The 19,842-nt window shown below is 42.8% G+C and overlaps 4 protein-coding genes across 9 annotated transcripts in view; all 4 read left to right on the top strand.

Annotated features, from left to right (window-relative positions):
* Positions 1-19,842, top strand: part of LOC147636654 (ribonuclease H2 subunit B) — a 122,557-nt gene that overhangs the window by 41,775 nt on the left and 60,940 nt on the right. The gene's annotated exons all lie outside the window — the stretch shown is intronic.
* On the top strand, positions 8,224-9,856 carry LOC147636655 (uncharacterized). The gene has a single exon (XM_086800117.1). The coding sequence runs from the start codon at positions 8,490-8,492 to the stop codon at positions 9,696-9,698; it is 1,209 nt and encodes a 402-aa protein (XP_086656243.1). The 5' UTR covers positions 8,224-8,489; the 3' UTR covers positions 9,699-9,856.
* On the top strand, positions 9,809-11,747 carry LOC147636656 (uncharacterized). Its single transcript, XM_086800118.1, has 2 exons — positions 9,809-10,890; positions 11,012-11,747. The coding sequence occupies exons 1-2, from the start codon at positions 9,856-9,858 to the stop codon at positions 11,438-11,440; spliced, it is 1,464 nt and encodes a 487-aa protein (XP_086656244.1). The 5' UTR covers positions 9,809-9,855; the 3' UTR covers positions 11,441-11,747.
* LOC147636657 (uncharacterized) lies at positions 11,804-13,059 on the top strand. Its single transcript, XM_086799824.1, has 2 exons — positions 11,804-12,444; positions 12,553-13,059. The coding sequence occupies exons 1-2, from the start codon at positions 11,831-11,833 to the stop codon at positions 12,893-12,895; spliced, it is 957 nt and encodes a 318-aa protein (XP_086655950.1). The 5' UTR covers positions 11,804-11,830; the 3' UTR covers positions 12,896-13,059.

Here is a 19,842-nt window from a genome sequence, read left to right on the forward strand (position 1 = left end):
TTTTCCACTTTTGGAGGTTCTGAGCATGTATTTCAACATGTTGGTGGTGGTTGGTTTTTTTCATTTTGTAATGAAGCATAAGCTAAGGTCCAAAACATGTAAATAATGGACCATGGGCAAGGCTACTATAAATAGGGCCTTGGGTTCATTGTAGGGATCTTTTGATCATTCATATCTTGGACACTTACATGAACTCTTGGCTCTTTTTTTGGAGATGGCCTTTCATGGTCTAGGGCTCATGGCAAGCTTAATAGCCATCCTCATGGTGAGAGGTTAAATCACTTAGGCCTTATGCACATACCTTCTTGCTACATGTGCATATGGATTTCTTCTATTTTCATCATAATCACATGGATTTCTCATATGTGTTTGATACCCATCAAAGGGATGTTAGATGTGGACTTTATGTGTTGATTTCTTGATCTTTGGTCTAAATCCATTTCAATTAGTATCAGAGCTTTGATTTTGATCCACTTTCTTGAATTTCCTTGAAAATCTTTTGAGTTTTCTTGATTTTCTTGATTAAGAAGATGGGTACGGGGAATTTGGATGGTTGAATCCCTTTGTCTTTGTTTGTTTCTAAGCTTTTGGGGCCATGGGTTTGATTGGGACTAAATTTTGGGGAAGCTACATAAAAAATTTGAATACTTGGATAAAAATTGGGGAAAATTTTACTAATCTGGATTAGTGTCTCTAATCAAAACGTGTTCCTCTTCTTGCTTGATCTTGGAGTGATTTGGTGCTTCAATTCTTTGTTCAAACCTGGCCCAAACTTATGGTTTTGATTAGGTATAATCTAAGCTTCACAAAGGGGGTTATAATGGTGGATTTCATGAATGCCTATAGTCGTGAGGATGCCAACGATCTGCGTTGTTTCTGCCTTCAATCCATGGTTTGTTGGTTGCAATGTGCTAGCATAAACTTAGTGTACCATTAGCAAAGCTTATGGTTAATGATTAGCGTCGAAATGGAGCCTATGAAGGGGGCTATGGCCGTGAAGTAATCCAGCGAACTGCAAGCCAGCGAACAATGCCGATTTCGTCTCCCAATCCATGGCTATAGTGTGCTTTGGCTAAGCTTATGGCATGATATTAGCATGGCAATGGAGAGTGTTGAAGTGATTTGGCCGTGAGGATATCCAGCAAAGAGACGCATATTTGCATGGAGATTGGGAAGCCTAATATCAATCATTGGCCACCATAATGCTTGGTGATGATTCTTCAATGAGTAAGTAAGACCTAAACTTCTTCATGCTTGTAATTTCTTCAATTTCTTGCTTCCTTTGCATATTGGGGATTCCACAAGAAAATTAGGATTTCCTTTATCATCGTGTGTTTAGATAGAGTTACCTTCTATTCACTTTGATTCAATTGCAGATTATATGCTCTAATCAAGTCATTCATCATCATATGCTTGGATAATTCCAAGATTAGTTATTCTCAGCTTTTCCTTGATGCATGGGAAGCCCTAGGGTTGCACATATTCCTTCATGATGCCTATTAACTCATGAATACAATGGTATTAATCACATGATGCATAATCACATACTTAGATGTGCTTGCTTTATTCATGGGAACTAGCTTTAGCTCTTGAATGGTGAGCAAGCATATGGCTTCTCCAAGCTTTGCAATGGTGATCTTCTTGGCAGTTCATTGATCAAGATTTGATCGCTTCTTTCATTAAGCCTTTGATTACATGCTAATCAACTTTCCAAGGAAATCATGGAAGCCACATTATGGAAAAAGGGGATTGCATTGAGTAATGGATGCATTATGATGGATATGGCTTATGCTATGCTCAATGTGGATGCCTTTCTTTGTATTCTTGAGCCCATGGTGAGGAGTTTTGTACCGGAATCATTTGGGACAAGCAAAAGGCATTGGATCTATGAGTTTAATGATTTGGCGTGTTTCTATAAATGCCATTGGTATGTGTCTCATGCTCTTATCCATTTCTATGCTTTCCATTGATTCTTGCACCATTAGAAAGCTAGTTATGCGGTGAGGGCACCTTGGCAATTGGTGGAGAGGCCAAGGGAAGAATATCTTGAATCCGGTGTGTCATGATTGTCTTTGGAAAGTGGTACATTGGAGGATTAGGTACATGGAGTGAAGACATGGCCTCAACTCTTGCCATCGGATTTCAAACTTTGGTAAGAGGGTGAGAAGGCTTGGCCGGGGGATCGGTAAGCAAGCGCTCTCCATCGACTTGCTACATAGAATTAAATGCAATTGACAATCAATGGGATTTTGCAAGGTTGCATAGTTGGCATTATTTGGCACATTGGTATTCATACAAAGATTGAGATTGACTCCTAAATGCATCAGTATCATGTCGAAATTTTATCAAAATTTGGTCAAAATGCCTTGATTGGATGCTAATTGGATTCATATTGATGCCTTGGATATACTGTGGGATGCAAGCATGCATTGATTTGTAAGATGGCTGCTTGCGGTTGACAATCTGATATAATCTGCAGTTTTCAGAAAAGTGTGATTCAGTCCGAGGAGATTTGGATTGAGTCTAAATTGAATATTGGGAGTTATTTCACATCATTAGGGCTTCCCATAGAGCCCTTAAACACCCTGTTTGGTTTCCGAGTTAAGGAGTTAGATCCATTTCTCTATCGCATACCCTGTTTGGATAGAATTTGAACCAAGTATCGGATCATAAATTTAGCTTCACCATTGTGTTCTCCACTTGCCTAATACCTTAACTACCAAGTTTCAACTCATTTGGAGCATTGGAGTATAAGTGGTGGGCTAAACTATCACCATTTGACTTGCGGACAAAAGTCAAAACAGAGGCATATAGAGGGTTAACTGAACCAAAAGTGACATCCTAGGCTATCTCCTTATCCTAATACCTTCCTATAGAGCCCTAGAACACCCAAATCCGACACTCGTACATCATCCTATTGCAAATTTGCCAAAACAGTCCTACTATGGTTGGTAAGCCAAGAGGTAGACCTAAAAAGCTTTCTTTGGCAATGGAGGATATGGAAGGGGAGGAGTTTCTGAAATAGGGCACTAGAGATACAATGGAAGAGCTTGAAGAGCAAATGGTTGGGGGAAGCACTCATAGAAATGTCTCTCAATCCATGGGTCAAACTTCAAAGGAAGTTGAAGTTTATACTGATGTGGGAAGTGTCCATAAGCACACCTTTCAAAGTTCGCAAGTCATTTCAAATGATACACTCCAGGAATTGCTTGTGAATAGACTTGATTTTAAGCCACTAATGGATAGATTGGACATCATCAACCAAACCTTGAATTCAAAGTTTGAGTCTATGACTATCAAAATGAGAGCCATTGAAGATCAATTGGGGCAATCTATGAATTGATACCATGAAGAAGCTAATGTGGATAGAATTGGTGGGATTTATGAGGGCAAGAAACCTATGCATGAAGTTTATTATGGTGAGGTAAACAAGCTCTGCAAGAGGCTTCTATGAAGGCTCTTTCATTTGGATTTATGATGGATGCTAGGAAACCTTTCATCAAGGATTTGAGGCCTTTTTCATTCCAGCTGGGTACTTCTCAAGTGAATAGTAAACCACCACAAGATTCATTCAAGTCTATGGATTCATGTTATGGAGATGCCAAGAGGATACCATCTTATTCAAAAGCAAATCAGTCCATCATGGTAGATGAGGAGATACTTGGGGATAAGGATGGGGTTGATCATGATTGGGAGCACATGTCTTTTGCACAAAGACAAGTGGAAGCTCATGATAGTTGGATAGAATTGCCTTCTTTTATTAAGGAGGAGTACAAAGACTTTGCTCAATTTGCCAATGCTTATATGTAATCACAAAAGGACAAGCCACGTCATGAGAATCCTACTTCCAATGCTTCCAAAGATATCAAGGTCAAGGTGTCTCTCTCCAAGTTCAAGGGTGATGGTTCCGCTTTGCATGAGTTGGAGGAGTGGTTGACCAAGCTAGACACTTATTTCTAGCTGTACCCTAAGAGTGAGCAAGGTAAAGTACAATTTGCCTCCTTACATTTGGAAGATTATGCTCACCAATGGTGGAGACATTTGGTTAAGCATGGGAATGTACCACACTCATGGGATGATTTAAAAAGGGAGATGAACTTGACTTTTATCTAACCTTTGGTGCTTGATAGATACTATAAGCAATGGTATGAGCTTTCTCAAAAGGGCATGGTAGTAAGGGAGTACATAAAAAGCTTTATGAAGTTATCCATGTCTGTGGAAGGACTTAATGAGCAAATGAAGATGAAGAAGTTTATTCATGGGTTGAATTTCTACATCAAGGCGGATGTGTCGGCACAAAGACGTAGCACCATCAAGGAGGCTATGAGGCTAGCGGAGCTTTATGAGCCAAGTATAGGAAATCTTAACCCATCATACCCTCTCAAAAACCATCCAATATTTCTTCAAATATTGGTAGAAGTTTTCCTTCCACAACACCCACTTCTACTCCTAGAGTTCCTTCATCATTTGGTGGTGGATAGTCCAAGAGTGGAGTTCAAAATGATGCAAAGAAAGACATTGTGTTTGTCAAGAAGACTTTTCAACCCTTCAAGAAGACACAAAGGATGGATGGTCCAAAAAAATTGAAGAGTTGAGGAGCAAGGGTTTATGCTTCAAATGCAAAGAGAAGTGGTCACCCGAGCATGTTTGCAAGTCAAAGAAGGTGACGGCTACTATGATTCTTATTGATTAAGAGGATGATTGAAAGAAATCTCATGAGGTGGAGGAATATGAAGATTGCATTGAAGAGGCACATGATGATACCTTAGAGGATCACTCTTTCACACAAGAAGAGGGCGAGTTTCCATTTGATCCGAGTGGAGAGAGTCATGTAAGTATTTTGGGAGGTGATACATCCAAAAGTGCAGTACACGTAGCTTCGTATGCTCTATTTCTCAAGAACTTTTGGTAGGATGCAAGAGTCCAATTAGTGGGAACCATTAATGGGAGAGTTGCTTGCATTTTGGTGGATTTCGAGAGTACACATAGCTTCATCAGCTCTAAATTCATCAACTCTCTCAAACTATCTCCAACGGAGCTATCCATAACCTTCCAAGTCCAAGTGGCAAATGGGAAAAATTAAAAGGCGACATTGGTTTGCTCTTCTACACAAGTGGTATTATCTTCTTCATACACTTGGGAAGGTGATTTGGTGGTCTTGGACATGGGTCCCATTGACGTGATTATGAGGTGTGATTGGTTAGCTTCGCTTGGTGATTTTCACATGAACCTTCAACAAGGTGTTATGAGCTTTTCACATGATGGACATCAAGTGGTATTGATTGGAAATGCATCAAAAGGACTCCCTTTGATCACTCCAAAGCGGCTCAAGTAGGAACTCAAGACTCTTGGCACTATCTATGTGTTACATGTTGTTCAAGAGGGGATGGATGGTATTGGACTGCACATAGAGCAAATGGACAAAGATATGGTGACTCTTCTTAAAGAGTATGAGGACATTTTTCAAGTGCCATAGAGGTTGCCACCCAAGAGGGATATTGACCATGCTATTATACTTGAACCAAATGCAAAGGTGGTGAACAAGCCTCCTTACCGTTTGTCTAAGGTGGAAAGAGAGGAAGTAGCAAAGCAAGTACAAGAATTGCTTACCATGGGTCTTATAAAACCCTCACGATCTCTATATACATTTTCCGTTCTATTGGTGAAGAAGAAGGATGGGTCCTTTCGTATGTGCACTGATTACCATGACTTGAACAAAGTCACTATCACCCAATATCCCGTATTGATGATCTCCTTGATGAGCTCAAAGGTGCAAAGTTCTTCACTAAGATTGATTTAAGATCGGGTTACAATCAAATATGAATGAAGGAGTGTGATGAGGAGAAGACGGCATTTAGGTCCGAAAGGAGATTGTTTTACTTTATGGTTATGCCCTTTGGTCTTACAAATGCCCCGGCCACTTTCCAAGCTTTGATGAATAGGATATTGGCTCCTTTTCTATTCAAGTTTGTGCTAGTGTTATTTGACAATATCTTTATTTATAGCAAGAGTAAGGAAGAGCACTTATATCATGTGTAACAAGTGTTTGAGATGATGAGAAAGTACAAGATTTATGCAAAGGAGAGCAAATGTGCATTCATGGTCAATGAAGTAGAGTATCTCGGACACTTGGTGGGAGAGAAGGGCATTAGGGTTGATCCAAAGGAAGTAGCATGTGTCAAAGAATGGCCAACCCCTAGCAATACAACTCAATTGAGAGGATTTTTGGGATCTTCTTTCTATAGAAGATTTATGGAGCACTATGCATCTATTACGGCACCTCTTACCGATCTACTCAAGAGGGAAGCTTTCTTTTGGGATGCTATTGCTGATGTCACAATTGTGACGTATTTATGTATCAGATTCTCTCTTCATTGCTGATTCTTGTTGCTGATGCAAAGAGTAACCAGCCAAAGGGAACCCCTACCCTCGACTGGTTGCGACTCTTCGCCAAAGGATGTACCTCTTCATCGAATAGCCACATTCCTTCGACGAATGGTTGTATCCCTTGATGAATGGTTGTGCCTATACATCGAATAGCCACATCCCTTAGCCTAAAGTTGTACCCTTTCGTCTAGGGTCATGTCCTTTCGTCAAAGGACATGCCTCTTCAAATGTGTCTCTTCATCTCCTATATAAGAGACCTATTGTACTCAGTTTAATACAACGAGTCAATTCAATCTTATCTCAAGTGTTCTCCTGAAGGTTCTTGTTCTAAGTTAATTACTTAAGTAGTAATTAAAACACAACATGAGGGATTAACAACATTCCTGCACAACATTCTCAGGCCCAACTTGCTCTATAGCCTCCCTTATATGTGTCCAAATAAATGCACCTGAAACTGTGAGACCTGGGAGGGAGGCATCAATGGCTTTCAAAAACATAGTGCCTTTGCAGCATGACACCAAAACATTGTATACATTTCTCCTGCGTACATCTGACCACCCATCACACAATACAATGCAGCCATACTTTTTCCATGTTTCCTTCAAGGGCTGTAGCTGCACTTCTATGCATGATTTTTCCCGCTTTAGCTCTCGTGTCCGCAGAGCCTCAGATGTAGGGCCATCCCACTCGCATCCAATGCGGCTGATGGCCCTCATGGTCTTCCTCCATTGATTTGTCTTGGCCACATGAAAGGGAATGGCACACCGTATGAACATCCGGGTGAGCTCCCTAGTTGCCTCTGCAATTGCTTGCTTTTGAAATCTTGCTTGGATGCTAGCCCTTTGTACAGTATTTATTGGAGGGGTGTCTTGTGAATGTGATACATCACCTGGCAAAGGAGTCCTCCTTGCATGCACACCCGACACTAAGGTAGAGGAGAAATCTGATCCTGTGTCTCTGCCTCTGGCCCTCTTTGCTGCTGCTGCTTGACTTGAACCAGCTTCATGCTCTTGACCACCCATTGCTGTGGATACTTCCTCTTCGGGAATGGCCAAACGCTTTCGCCTCCACATTTCAAGGCTTTTTCGAACATCTAGAGGAACAGAGGGGCATGGCCCTACATCTTTGTTTGGAACATGAGCAAGATGGTCCTTCACACGGGTGACACTCCCCGTTTTGACCAACCCACAATATCTACATCTCCATTTCCTGGAGCCACCAGATCCTGCATAACCCCCCACTTGCTCCACATGCTGCCAAAAAGGATCAGGAGTCCGAGCCATGTTACTTAACTTACTTGTGCGGTTCGAGGTCGGGAGACTCGGAGAGATTCGAGAAGTGGAGGCTGTTTTTCTGGTCTTGCAGGCTGCGAGCAAGGTGCGACTCCTCCTTGCTTGGTAGAGCTTAGATGGCAAAGGTGGAGGCCCCAAGTAGAGGTAGAGGGCGTGGTAGAGGGCTGATGTGGAGGTAGAGGGGTAGAGGGCAAGGTAGATGGGTAGAGCAGCTCCAAACAGGCGGCGGAAACAAGCGCGCAAAATGGCGGCGAAAAATAGCACGCGGGTTTCTAAACCTTGGAAAAATAACGCCTTGGAAACGCCGGACTCCTCAATGGAAGAAGGCAATGAAAGCTATCTCCCGCATTGGGTGTGAGTGGGATGGCCCCTCCTACGAGACATTGCGCACTACTGAGCTTCGCAAGGAGCGGCTGGCTGTGGAGATGGAGATGGAGCCTCTCAAGGCCACTTGAGCAAAGTATGGTTGTACTTTGCTTTGTGATGGATGGACAGATGTGCGGAAGAGAAATGTGTACAACATTCTTGTGTCCTCCTGCCAGGGTTGTTTCTCGTACGCGTGCGAATTGATTCGTACGTACGATTCGTACGGTACGATACCGCACGATATCGTACGGTACGATATGCCAGTTTTGCCCGTTTTTAGCCGTTGCGCCGCCGCCGACTGCGCATTTTTGTAGCCGTTTTGTAGCCGTTTGCTAGCCGTTTTGGGCATGCTTTGTGGCCCATGTGCCCATTGGCCATGGCCCATGCTACATGGCCTTATAAAATGCCCACCCCCTAAGCCTCTCTCAAAGCTCTAGCCTCTCAATGCTCATTACTCAAGCCATCAAGCCCCCCCCTCTCTTGAGTCTTGCTCAAGTGACCATCAAGCCCCCCCCTCTCTCTCTCTCTCTCTCTCTCAACTCTCAACTTTCAAGCCACTCTCTCCCCCATAGGCCCTCTCTCAAGCCTCTCTCTCTCTCTCAAGCCTTTAGGCTCTCTCTCTCTCAAGAGTCAAGACTCAAGCCTCACTCTCATTTTCTCAAGCCTCTCTCTCTCTCTCTCTCTCAAGCCTATCCATCTCTTGAATCTTCTAACTTCTCTCTCTCTATTACAATGACAAGGGAGAAGAATGAAGCCTTCAATGTGCATGCTATCCATGTAGAGAAAGCCGATGGAAAGTCCAAGTCATATAGGTGGACTTGTAAGTATTGTGGCAAACAATACACAAGTGGAGTTACTAGGCTTCTCCAACATGTTGGAAAGGTGGGAGGGCAAGTTGCGCCATGCAAGGAAGTCCCCCTTGCTATATCCGATGAGATCTTCAACAAGATCAAGGGTGGATTGGGTGCTCACTATGATAGTGGTAGAAGCTCAAGGGCGGATGATGAGGTCATTTCCCCGCCTTGTGATACATCCTCCCCCGCCGCCTCCATCGGTGCCACCTCCATCGGTGCCGCCTCCGCCGCCGCCTCCTCAAAGAGACAAAGGCTTGAGTCTCCCATGAGGCAAGCCACTCTAGCCCAAGCCACCGGGGGGTTCTCTTCTTCTCTATCACATCTCCGAGAACGGCAACGGCTAGCGGATATAGAGATTGCACGCACCATTATTGAGTGCAATCTCTCATTCCATGTGCTCAAGGTAGATCAATGGAAGTCAATGGTGAAAGCCATTGCAAATGTGGGCCCATGTGAAGGATGGACCGGCGTCTCCTATCATGACATGCGCACGAAGAGGCTTGTGGACGAGAGGGAAAGAATCGATAGATCTCTCAATCCGGTGCGGGCGGCATGGTCCAAGTATGGGTGTAGCATCCTCTCCGACGGATGGAGTGACCGGAAGAAGAGAGGCATCATCAATATACTTGTCTCTTGCCCTCTTGGCACATACTTTGTGCGGGGCGTGGATTCCGGAAAGGCGGGGAGGAAAACATCGGGTGCATTCATATATCGCCATATCAAGCAAGCCATCATGGAGGTAAGTTTCAACTTTCAAATTGCACTAAAGTCTTTAAAGTTTAGGCTTTGGTATATGTGATATGAATCATATGATCATATGTGGCTATATCATGAGTCATGACTCAAGTCTCATACGGCATACGCTCATTGCATCCATTCATGTGCATTGTGACATGTAGGTTGGATCGAAGAACGTGGTGCAAGTCATCACCGACAACGCTTCAAATTGCCGTCGGATGGGGAAGTTGCTCGAGAAGGACTATCCCTCCATAGTATGGACGCCTTGTGCCTCCCATTGCATTGACTTGCTCATGGAGGATATGGGCAAGTTAGTGTGGATGAAGGAAGTAATGACCGAAGCTATCTCTATTGTTACCTTCTTCACCACAAAGGTGAAGGTGCTTGCCATGTTCCGCGAACATAGCAAGTTGGAATTGAAGAAGCCTTCATCTACACGCTTCGCCTACATGTGGCTCGTCTTGGAGCGCCTCCACGATGTGAAATCCTCCCTTCGCCAAACAGTGGTCTCCACAATGTGGAATGAGTGGGATGAGCGAGAATCGGCGGAGGCCAAAGCCATGCAACGGCTTTGCCTAAAGGAGGAGTTTTGGCAGTCGGTCCGCACTATTGTCATTGCGGTCACACCCTTCTATAGGGTATTGCGGATGACCGACATGGAGGGAGCCACCATGGGCCTTCTTGTTCACTTCATGGGAGAGGCCATAGCAGAGTTACGCGTTTCTCCTTCCATCGACGAGGAGAAGCGCGATGGTATGTTGGCCATTGTGGAGAAGAGATGGAAGTGGATGCGAAGACCTATCCATGGTCTTGCCGCTTTATTGCATCCGGCTTACAAATCACCCGCCCTCTTCACCAACGTGGAGCTACTTGAAGCCCGAGATGCTTACTTGCCCAAAGCATTGCCGGAGGATCGCCATGGGAAGTTCCTTGAGGAGCTCATAAGCTACAATGACCAAAGGGGAGGAGCCGCGTTTGCATCTACTACCTGTTGGAAGAGGGAATCCCTTGTGAAGCCCCTCTTTTGGTGGGAGACATTTGGGTATGCGCTCTCAAGCCTCCAAAAGGTGGCTTTGAGAATCCTAGCTCAGGATTTCTCTTCAGGTGCATGTGAGAGGAACTGGAGTTCCTACTCACTTGTACACACGAAGTTACGTAATCGCTTGAGCACGCAACAGTTAGAGCGGCTAGTGTATTGCCGCGCTAACTTGCGCATGCTGCGCGCAATGCAAAAGATGGAATCAGCGAGACAGGTATAAGTTACAACTTATAAGTTATAAGTTATAAGCATTCAAATTTCAAACTTCAATGTTTATTGAAATTTGGAACCAAATTCTAATACATTGCTTGTCACTTGATCATTGTACAATGTAGGTGAATGTGGATGCATTCAAGCTCACAGGGGACACTCTTCAGAGTGTAAACAAAGTGCAGGATGAGGAGGAGGAGAGGATCTATGCAGAGATCTATCGAGAGCTCGAGTCATTTGATCGACGACCTACTCGCACTCGTCGTGGGCGTGGAGGTAGTGGCAGAGGAGTGCAAGTAGGAAGCCGTGGATGCACGGTTCGTGGTGCTCCCAGGGACATAGTGCATACCTATGTGCGGCGTGGATCGGGTAGCTCCACACTTGCTCTTGCAGATGAGGATGCTCCCTTTGGCTTCTCACATGAGCTTAGAGAGCCCGAGTTCGATGATGAGGGCAACCTTCTTAGCGATGGCGACTTCGGCGAGGCCACTGATGTGTCCTCTTCTCATGAGGATGATTTCAGCGAGAGCTCTGATAGTGATGCCTTTGTCTAGTCTCTCCTTGGGCCTTGGCTCTAGCCTTTCTTTTTGTACTCGCGCCTAGCGCGCATGATCGCATCGCACCTCTATACTTATGTACTTTTGTTTGTCACTTCAAACTTGTTTAGTTGTTTTTAATGATATTTTGGTTTGAAACAACTTCTCTAGACTCTACCCTTCCAAATTGAAAATGTCTATGTTTGTAGGTGTTCTTTAATTTAAAAAACCGTATTTTATCGTACCGTATCCCAAAATTTCATATCGTACCGAATATTCCCGTACGGTATCGTACCGTACGGTATCGTATTTTCGTACCGTGACAACTATGCCTCCTGCAAAGGCACAATGTTCATTCGTGCCATAGATGCATCGGTGCCAGGGATAGTGGTTACAGGGGAGTTCATTATGTCCCACATGCGCCAGGCAATCAATGAAATTGGGCTTGATAACATTGTGCAGGTGATCACGGACAATGGGTCCAATTGTGTATCCATGGGCAGGATGTTAGAGGAGGAGTTCCCCAAGATTGTGTGGACACCTTGTGCAGCACACAGCCTTGACTTGATGATTGAGGATGTGGGGAAGCTTGATTGGGTGAGCCATGTATTTTCAGTTGCATCTACCATGGTGAACTTTGTCACAAAGAGGCCAAAGGTTTTGAGCATGTACAGGGCCAATAGTGATCTTGAGCTTCTAAAGCTCTCCAAAACTCGGTTTGCATATATGTTTATTGTGGTGGAGAGACTAGTGAGAGTGCGACATGGCTTATTACGCATTGTTGTGTGTCGTGAATGGACAGCATGGGAGGACAAGGATGACCCCAAGTCTATAGCATTCTCTCGTATGGTCATGAGAGATACTTGGTGGCAGGATGCAGAGGGACTTGTGAAGGCACTTCAGCCCATGTATAGTGTCCTTCGGCTCACAGACATGGAGGGAAGTACCATTGGGCTGCTTTATGAGTTCATGGACAGAATTGGTGAAGCTCTCAATGATTTCACTACCTTGTCGCGTGACAGGTGCTCACCCTTGGGCTTTAACTTTAGTCTTTGAGTCTTTCTCTTGAGTCTTCCTATAAGTTATTTTATAAATCTTGATCTCTTATGTATGTCACATGTTACATGTAGAGTTCAAGATATTAAGGAGATCTGGAATCGGCGTTGGGATTGGTTTCATAGGCCAATCCATGCTGTTGCTCACATTTTGCATCTCCTTTGGAGGAATGAGGAGCAATACCTCAATGAGGAGCTAGAGTCAGGATGGATCGAGTACATTACCAAGTTGGTGGGAGTGGGAGGTGATATACAGCTGATGAGAAAGCTCGAGGATGAGCTTCTCATTTACCGCAACGGTAGCCATATGTTTGGGCGAGCTACTGCATTGCTCAGGGAGACACAATTGGAGCCAGTGTCTTGGTGGGAGAAATACGGTATTGGGACACCCAACTTGGTAAGGTTTCTTGATTCTTGAATCTTGTATCTTTGTCTCGTGAGTCCTACTCTTTCAAAATCTACATTCAAATGCTACTCTCTTTTTGACTCTAACTTAACATTCTTTTTTGTACAATGTAGAGACGGATTGCATTGAGAGTTCTCTCCCAGGATTGCAGTTTAGGGCCTTGTGAGAGAAACTGGAGTACATGGGCTCTTTTTCACACGAAAAAGAGAAATAGACTCTCCTCAGAGAGGCTTGTCTTTTGTCATTGCAATCTCCGATTGCTAGAACAAAAGGGTCATCCCATTGAGCCTCGCCAAGTGAATCCAGATAAGATTGATATCATGAAGTGCAAGGAGATTTCCGACATTCCTCAGGAGGAGAGAGACATATATTCTATGCTCTATGAGGAGATCATGGCTGCGGCTCGCACTACACGATCTTCTCGAGAGGCTAGTACTAGTGGTGCACCTGCACCTCTAGAGGATGAGGCCTTTGAGGACTCGGCTACCGGCAATGACCTTGAGAGTGAGGCTGCAGAGGCAGAAGATGCAGATGAGGATGAGCATGAGGATGCAGATAGTAGCTAGCAGCTGCCAGTATCATTTTATTTGGACATGTTATTTAGTTTGAACTTTGGACATGTTATTTATTTTGATCTTGGATTTTGAGTCATGACTCATCACCCACGTGGTGATCCTTTTGATTTTTGTTTAGTCATCAGTGATCACCCACGTGATTTGTGATATCATCATATCTTACATGTATTTTGTTTTTATTGAAATGAATTCAATGTAGTCTGTTATAAGTTATGTCAACAGTTTTTTCTTTTGTATATTTCAAGTAAAAAATATACATGCTTTTTCTATTTTGTATGAAACCTTTTTGTACCCGTTTCTTACCTTTTATGAAACGTTTCAAAACGTATGAAACCCGTTTCATACCTGCCGTTTCTGAAACGCCTGGCAACTATAATCACAACAAGATGCATAGATTTTCGGAGATTGCTGCCCCTTTGACAGAACTGACAAAGCTGGACAAACTTTAGTGGTCTTCGGAAGCTGAGCAATCCTTCAATGATCTCAAGCATGCCTTGACGACAACCTCTTGGCCATTGCAGATCCCACCTAGCCCTTTGATGTAATGACAGATGCCTCAGATCGTGCTTCTGGTGGAGTTTTGATGAAGAAAGATCATGTCATTGCTTTTGATAGCAGAAAGTTTTCAGCCATTCAAAGCAGGTGTCCTGTGTATGATAAGGAGTTTTTGGCAATCGTGCATGCTTATTGAACATGGAGACATTATCTTCTTGGAGGAGATTCGGTTGTATGTAGAGATCATCAATCTCTGACGTACATTTTCACTCAGCCTGTTATGAACTCTCGACAAGGCAGATGGGTTGAATTCTTGGCTAATTTCCACATGATTATTCAGTATGTTCTTGGTCTTCAGAATGTGGTTGCAAATGCCTTAAGCCGCATGCCTCGAGCCATTACTTTTGCCATCACAGATGTGCAAATGGAAATCCCTGCTTGTTTCAAAAATGAGTATTTGACTGATAGAGATTTTGGAGATGCGTTTCGTGCTCTCAAATCTTCTAATTCTAGTCCTGCAGAAATGAACATGTTTGCAGCCTACATTATCATGGATGAGTTGCTGTTCTTTTCTGATCGCATTTGTGTGCCTCACAATTCTTCATTGCGGAAGATTCTTATTCAAGAGCATCATGAAGTTCCTTATGCTCTCACCCATCGGCTTTTGTCTGCTACATACTTCTGGTCTCAGATGCAGCAAGATGTTATCAAATTTGTCAAAGCTTGTCATTCATGTCAAACAATGAAAGCCTCTCTACAACTTCCTCAAGGGTTACTTCAACCGTTGCCAGTTCCCAATGAGAGATGGAAAAGTATCAGTATGGATTTTATCACCACCTTGCCTCGTTCATCCAAAGGCAATGCTCAGATTCTTGTGGTGGCTGATCGATTTTCCAAAATGGCGCATTTCATTGCTTGCAAGAAAGCCGCTTCAGCCCCAGAGGTGGCGTCATTGTTCGTGCAACATGTCTTCAAATTGCATGGTTTGCCAAAGACCATCATCTCTGACAGAGATCCAAAGTTCACTGGACATTTTTGGACGTCTTTGTTCAAATCTCTTTGCATGAATTTGTTATTCAGTTTAGCCTATCATCCTCAAACAGATGGACAGACTGAATGAGTCAATCAGATTTTGGAAGAAATGATTCGATATTACATTCAATTCCGTCTGGCATCATGGGAAGATTATTTACCACTCGTGGAATTTGCTTATAATAATTCCCATCATTCAACAATTGGATTAACTCCATTTCAAGCAGCATATGGGCATACTCCTATTGTGCCTACAAACTTTGTTTTACAACACAAAGTGGCGTTGGCAGATCAGTTGGTTCAAGAGATGCAAGATGTGCTTGTGCAAGTTCGAGATAAATTGGTCCATGTGCAACAAAAATATCAAAAACAGGCCATCAAGCATCGTCGACATGCAGATTTCCAAGAAGGAGATTTGGTCTTGTTATATGTGGCACCTCACTGCTACAAAACAGTGAAGTCAGTTTTTCCAAAGTTGCGACCTCGCTTCTATGGGCCTTTCAAGATTCTTAAGAAAAATTCAGCTGTCAGTTATAAGTTGGAACTTCCACCTTCATGGGGAAAGATTCATCTGACTTTTCACATTTCTTGGCTCAAACAGTATGTTCAAGGAGATTCACCTATTCCAGACTTATCTTCATATGTACTAGAAATTGAAGATGACCATATTATCCTTGTTCCAGAAGTAATACTTGACGTACGACAGAAGGAAACAAGAAGAAAGTTAACTACAGAATTTCTTGTGAAGTGGATGGACTTGGATGAGTCTGATTCCACTTGGCAAACAGATGAAGAAATGCAGCAGTACCCTAACCTTCTTCAGGATTTCTTTGACAAACGGATGTCTATCATTTGACACATGGGTTTTATTTTAAATGGGAGGGAATGTCACGATTGTGACGTATTTATGTATCAGATTCTCTCTTCATTGCTGATTCCTGTTGCAGATGCAAAGAGTAACCAACCAAAGGGAACCCCTACCCTCGACTGGTTGCGACTCTTCGCCAAAGGATGTACCTCTTCATCGAATAGCCACATCCCTTCGACGAATGGTTGTATCCCTTGATGAATGGTTGTGCCTCTACATCAAATAGACACATCCATAGCCTAAAGTTGTACCCTTTCGTCTAGGGTCATGTCCTTTCGTCAAAGGACATGTCTCTTCAAATGTGTCTCTTCATCTCCTATATAAGAGACCTATTGTACTCAGTTTAATACAACAAGTCAATTCAATCTTATCTCAAGTGTTCTCCTGAAGGTTCTTGTTCTAAGTTAATTACTTAAGTAGTAATTAGTACACAACATGAGGGATTAACAACATAATCCTCACAGTTGACAAGAGTTTCAGTGAACTCAAAACCTTGCTTATATCGGCTTCTATTCTTGTTTGCTCTGATTTCTCAAAGACATTTTCTGTGAGAGCCGATGCAAGTGGAAGAGGGCTTGGGATAGTTTTATACCAAGAGCATGGTGTCATTGCATTCGAGAGTAGAAAGCTTCCTGAGAAGGAGATGGGATTGCATGTTTATGAGCAAGAAATCTTGGCCCTACTTCATGCAATCAAGAAATGGCATCACTATCTTTATGGTGCACATTTCAAGGCGAGAAGTGATCATAGGGTGATGAAATTTTTCCTCCCAACCCAATCTTTCTCCCAAACAAAAGAGATGGTTGGGTATCCTTCAAGGGTATGATTTTGAGATATCCTACACACCCAAGAAGGACAATGTAATTGCGAATGCATTGTCAAGAATGTGGGCTTGCACTATGACTTCAATTATAGAAGAGTGTATAGTGAATGGATCAAAGGGATTCAAGAGGAATATCTTATCAATGAAGGTGTTGCCTATATTTACAGAAAATTACAGCAAGGAGATGATGGAGAATTTCCTCATTACAAGCTTCGTAACAGTCTCCTATGGCACAAGGATAAGGTGTACTTGGTTCCTACATCATCCTACATTTCCAAGGTGATTTATGAGATGCATTCTTTACCACTTTCGGGCCATCTTGGTGTGCTTAAACTTTTAACAAAGTGAGTAAGAGCTTCTATTGGAAAGACATGTGAAGAGATGTCAAGAAGTTTGTGTCGGAATAATGTGTGTCTTGCCAAAAGAATAAGGATAGTCAGCAACTTCCAAGTGGTGGATTGTTTTATCCTTTGCCTATTCTAGATGGAAAATGGACTCACATTTCTATGGACTTCATTATGGGTCTACCAAGGACAAAGCATGGATGGGATCAAATATTTGTGGTGGTGGATAGACTCACCAAATCAGTCCATTTCATTGCTTCAAAGATCACTTATGGAGCCTCTCACATTGCCAATCAATTCATGGAACATGTATTCAAGATACATGGTTTGCCACTTAACATAGTTTGTGATAGGGATACCAAGTTCATGGGTACTTTTTGGAGGACATTATATGAGAACATGGGAACCCAAATCACTCCATCTACAACCTATCACCCTCAAACGGATGGGCTAACGGAGTGCACACACAAATGGCTTGAAGTGTATTTGAGACACTATTGTCATGATATGCAAACATCTTGGAATGAGTGACTCTATCTTGATGAATTTTGTCACAATTTAAGCAAGCACTTGAGTATTGGGATGTCACCTTTCGAGGCTCTTTATAGGTATCAAGTACATGTGTCATCTATCCTCTTTCATGAGGACAAAATGGTTTATTCTTTGGCCAAGAAAGAGTTAGAAAGGATGAGACAGCTTCTTCAACTTTTCAAGGACAACATGAAGAAGGCTCAAGAGGTCATGAAGGCAAATGCGGATAAGCATAGGCGTAAGATGGAGTTTGAAGAAGGTGACTATGTGCTACTAAAGCTTCCTAAGAGCCGTCATAACATCCTAAAAGGAACTCCATTCCAAAATTGGCTCATAGATACTATGGTCCATACATGGTAGTCAAGAAGGTGGGTGACTTGGCTTACGAGCTTGATTTGCCTTTTTCTACAAGAATTCATAATGTGTTTCATGTGTCCAGACTCCAACCTTAAGAGGTTTGTGGATAATCTTCCACAAGAGATCGAAGAGCTACCATGCATGGATGAAGAAGGGGAGATCATATATGAGCCGGAAAGGATTGTGGACAAGAGGACAAGGGAGTTGAGGAATAGGAACATTGAAGAATTCCTTGTTAAGTGGAAGTAATTGCCCATGGATGAGACTACTTGGCAATCTTTGGAGTATGTGCAACAACATGGCCTACTTGAGGAAGGTGTGTTTTGACTAAGTGGCATGATTTGTATGGAGAAAATGGGCAATACTTGGGATTATATGCATGCTGTAATTTTTGGACAGTTTTGGTGAGGTCCATTGTTGGGGTCGATGCTCTACTCCAACAAGCTTCATTGGTCATCATAATGGAAGAATATGATGCGGGACATGATTGGCTAAATGTATGCATCATTGGCAGCTTATTTCATGGAGTTTTCATGAGGAATCTTCCAAAGAATTTCAGCTACAACAAGGGTTGCCATAATAGTCCCACACATATGCATTGGAGATGAAGACTCATGGACTTCCTTACATTTGGAGAGCATATTTGGGGCCTTCACCACTTTCCATTGATTTTATTTGAGGCTATGTTGAATTATAGATATCTTGTATGATTTTGAGGACAAAATCTTTGGGAAGGAATGGTTTGTAATGAAGCATAAGCTAAGGTCCAAAGTAGGTAAATAATGGGCCATGGACAAGGCTACTATAAATAGGGCCTTGGATTCATTGTAGGGATCTTTTGATCATTCATATCTTGGACATTTACATGTACTCTTGGCTCCTTTCTTGGAGATGGCTTTTCATGGTCTAGGGCTCATAGCAAGCTTGATAGCCATCCTCATTGGTGAGAGGTTAAATCACTTAGGTCTTATGCACATACCTTCTTACTACATGTGCATATGGATTTCTTCTATTTTCTTCATAGTCACATGGATTTCTTATATGTGTGTGATAACCATCAAATCGATGCTAGATGTGGACTTTGTGTTGATTGCCTGATCTTTGGTCTAGATCCATTTCACATTTAACTAATAGAAGGATCTATTTTTAGGGATTAAAAAAAATAATAGAATATGGCTTTGGGACAATCCTATAATATGTAAATACTCTTTAAATATACAAACATGTGCTACCACCCTTTTCCCATGCTTTCTCCACTTAGCTGTCTCCTATGGCTTGCCATGGACATTATTGTACCACTTTGGTCTCATAGGCCCATTGGGTCTGTAGTAGATGCTCTCTCTCTCTCTCTCTCTCTCTCTCTAAAATCTAACAATCAGCTACGGCAAGTCTGGATTGAACCCAAGACCCTCCGATCAAGAGTTTAGTCTCTTACCAACTCTCCTACTGCTTTGCCCATCTTACCGTGCTTCTTCTTCCCTTTTTATAGTACCTGCCCATTGCATCTCGTTGATCTAGCATCTCTTTTTTCCCCTGTGCTGCCCAATACCTTTTTTGGTGCCTATTTATCTACCTTTTGTTTTTTCATAGCTTTTGTGGAACCTCCCACTTGGATCTTTACACTCTTTATCTTCTTGCAGTTGTAGGGCTGTTCCGGCTATCTTGAGAAGCTATTCCAATTTTAACTTTAAGTAGTAGCATCTACTACACATCATCGGACATGGGTGTTGCCATTAGAGATTGTTAAGAAGTGTGAGTTTTACAAAGGTCACTTCTTGAGACTCTCTGAGGATGGAGTCATTGAGATCCCTGGATACATACAAATACACAGGTTACATGCTATGCGTATTGTGCTTGGCCATCTTAGGGTATCCTCCCATCACCTTAAGGATTGGAAGAGCCGAGGATATCCCATAGGAGAAGAGGATATGGAG

The sequence above is a fragment of the Cibotium barometz genome, chromosome 7, assembly GCF_041138505.1.
Source record: "Cibotium barometz isolate CiBa-2024 chromosome 7, ASM4113850v1, whole genome shotgun sequence".
NCBI lineage: Eukaryota > Viridiplantae > Streptophyta > Polypodiopsida > Cyatheales > Cibotiaceae > Cibotium > Cibotium barometz.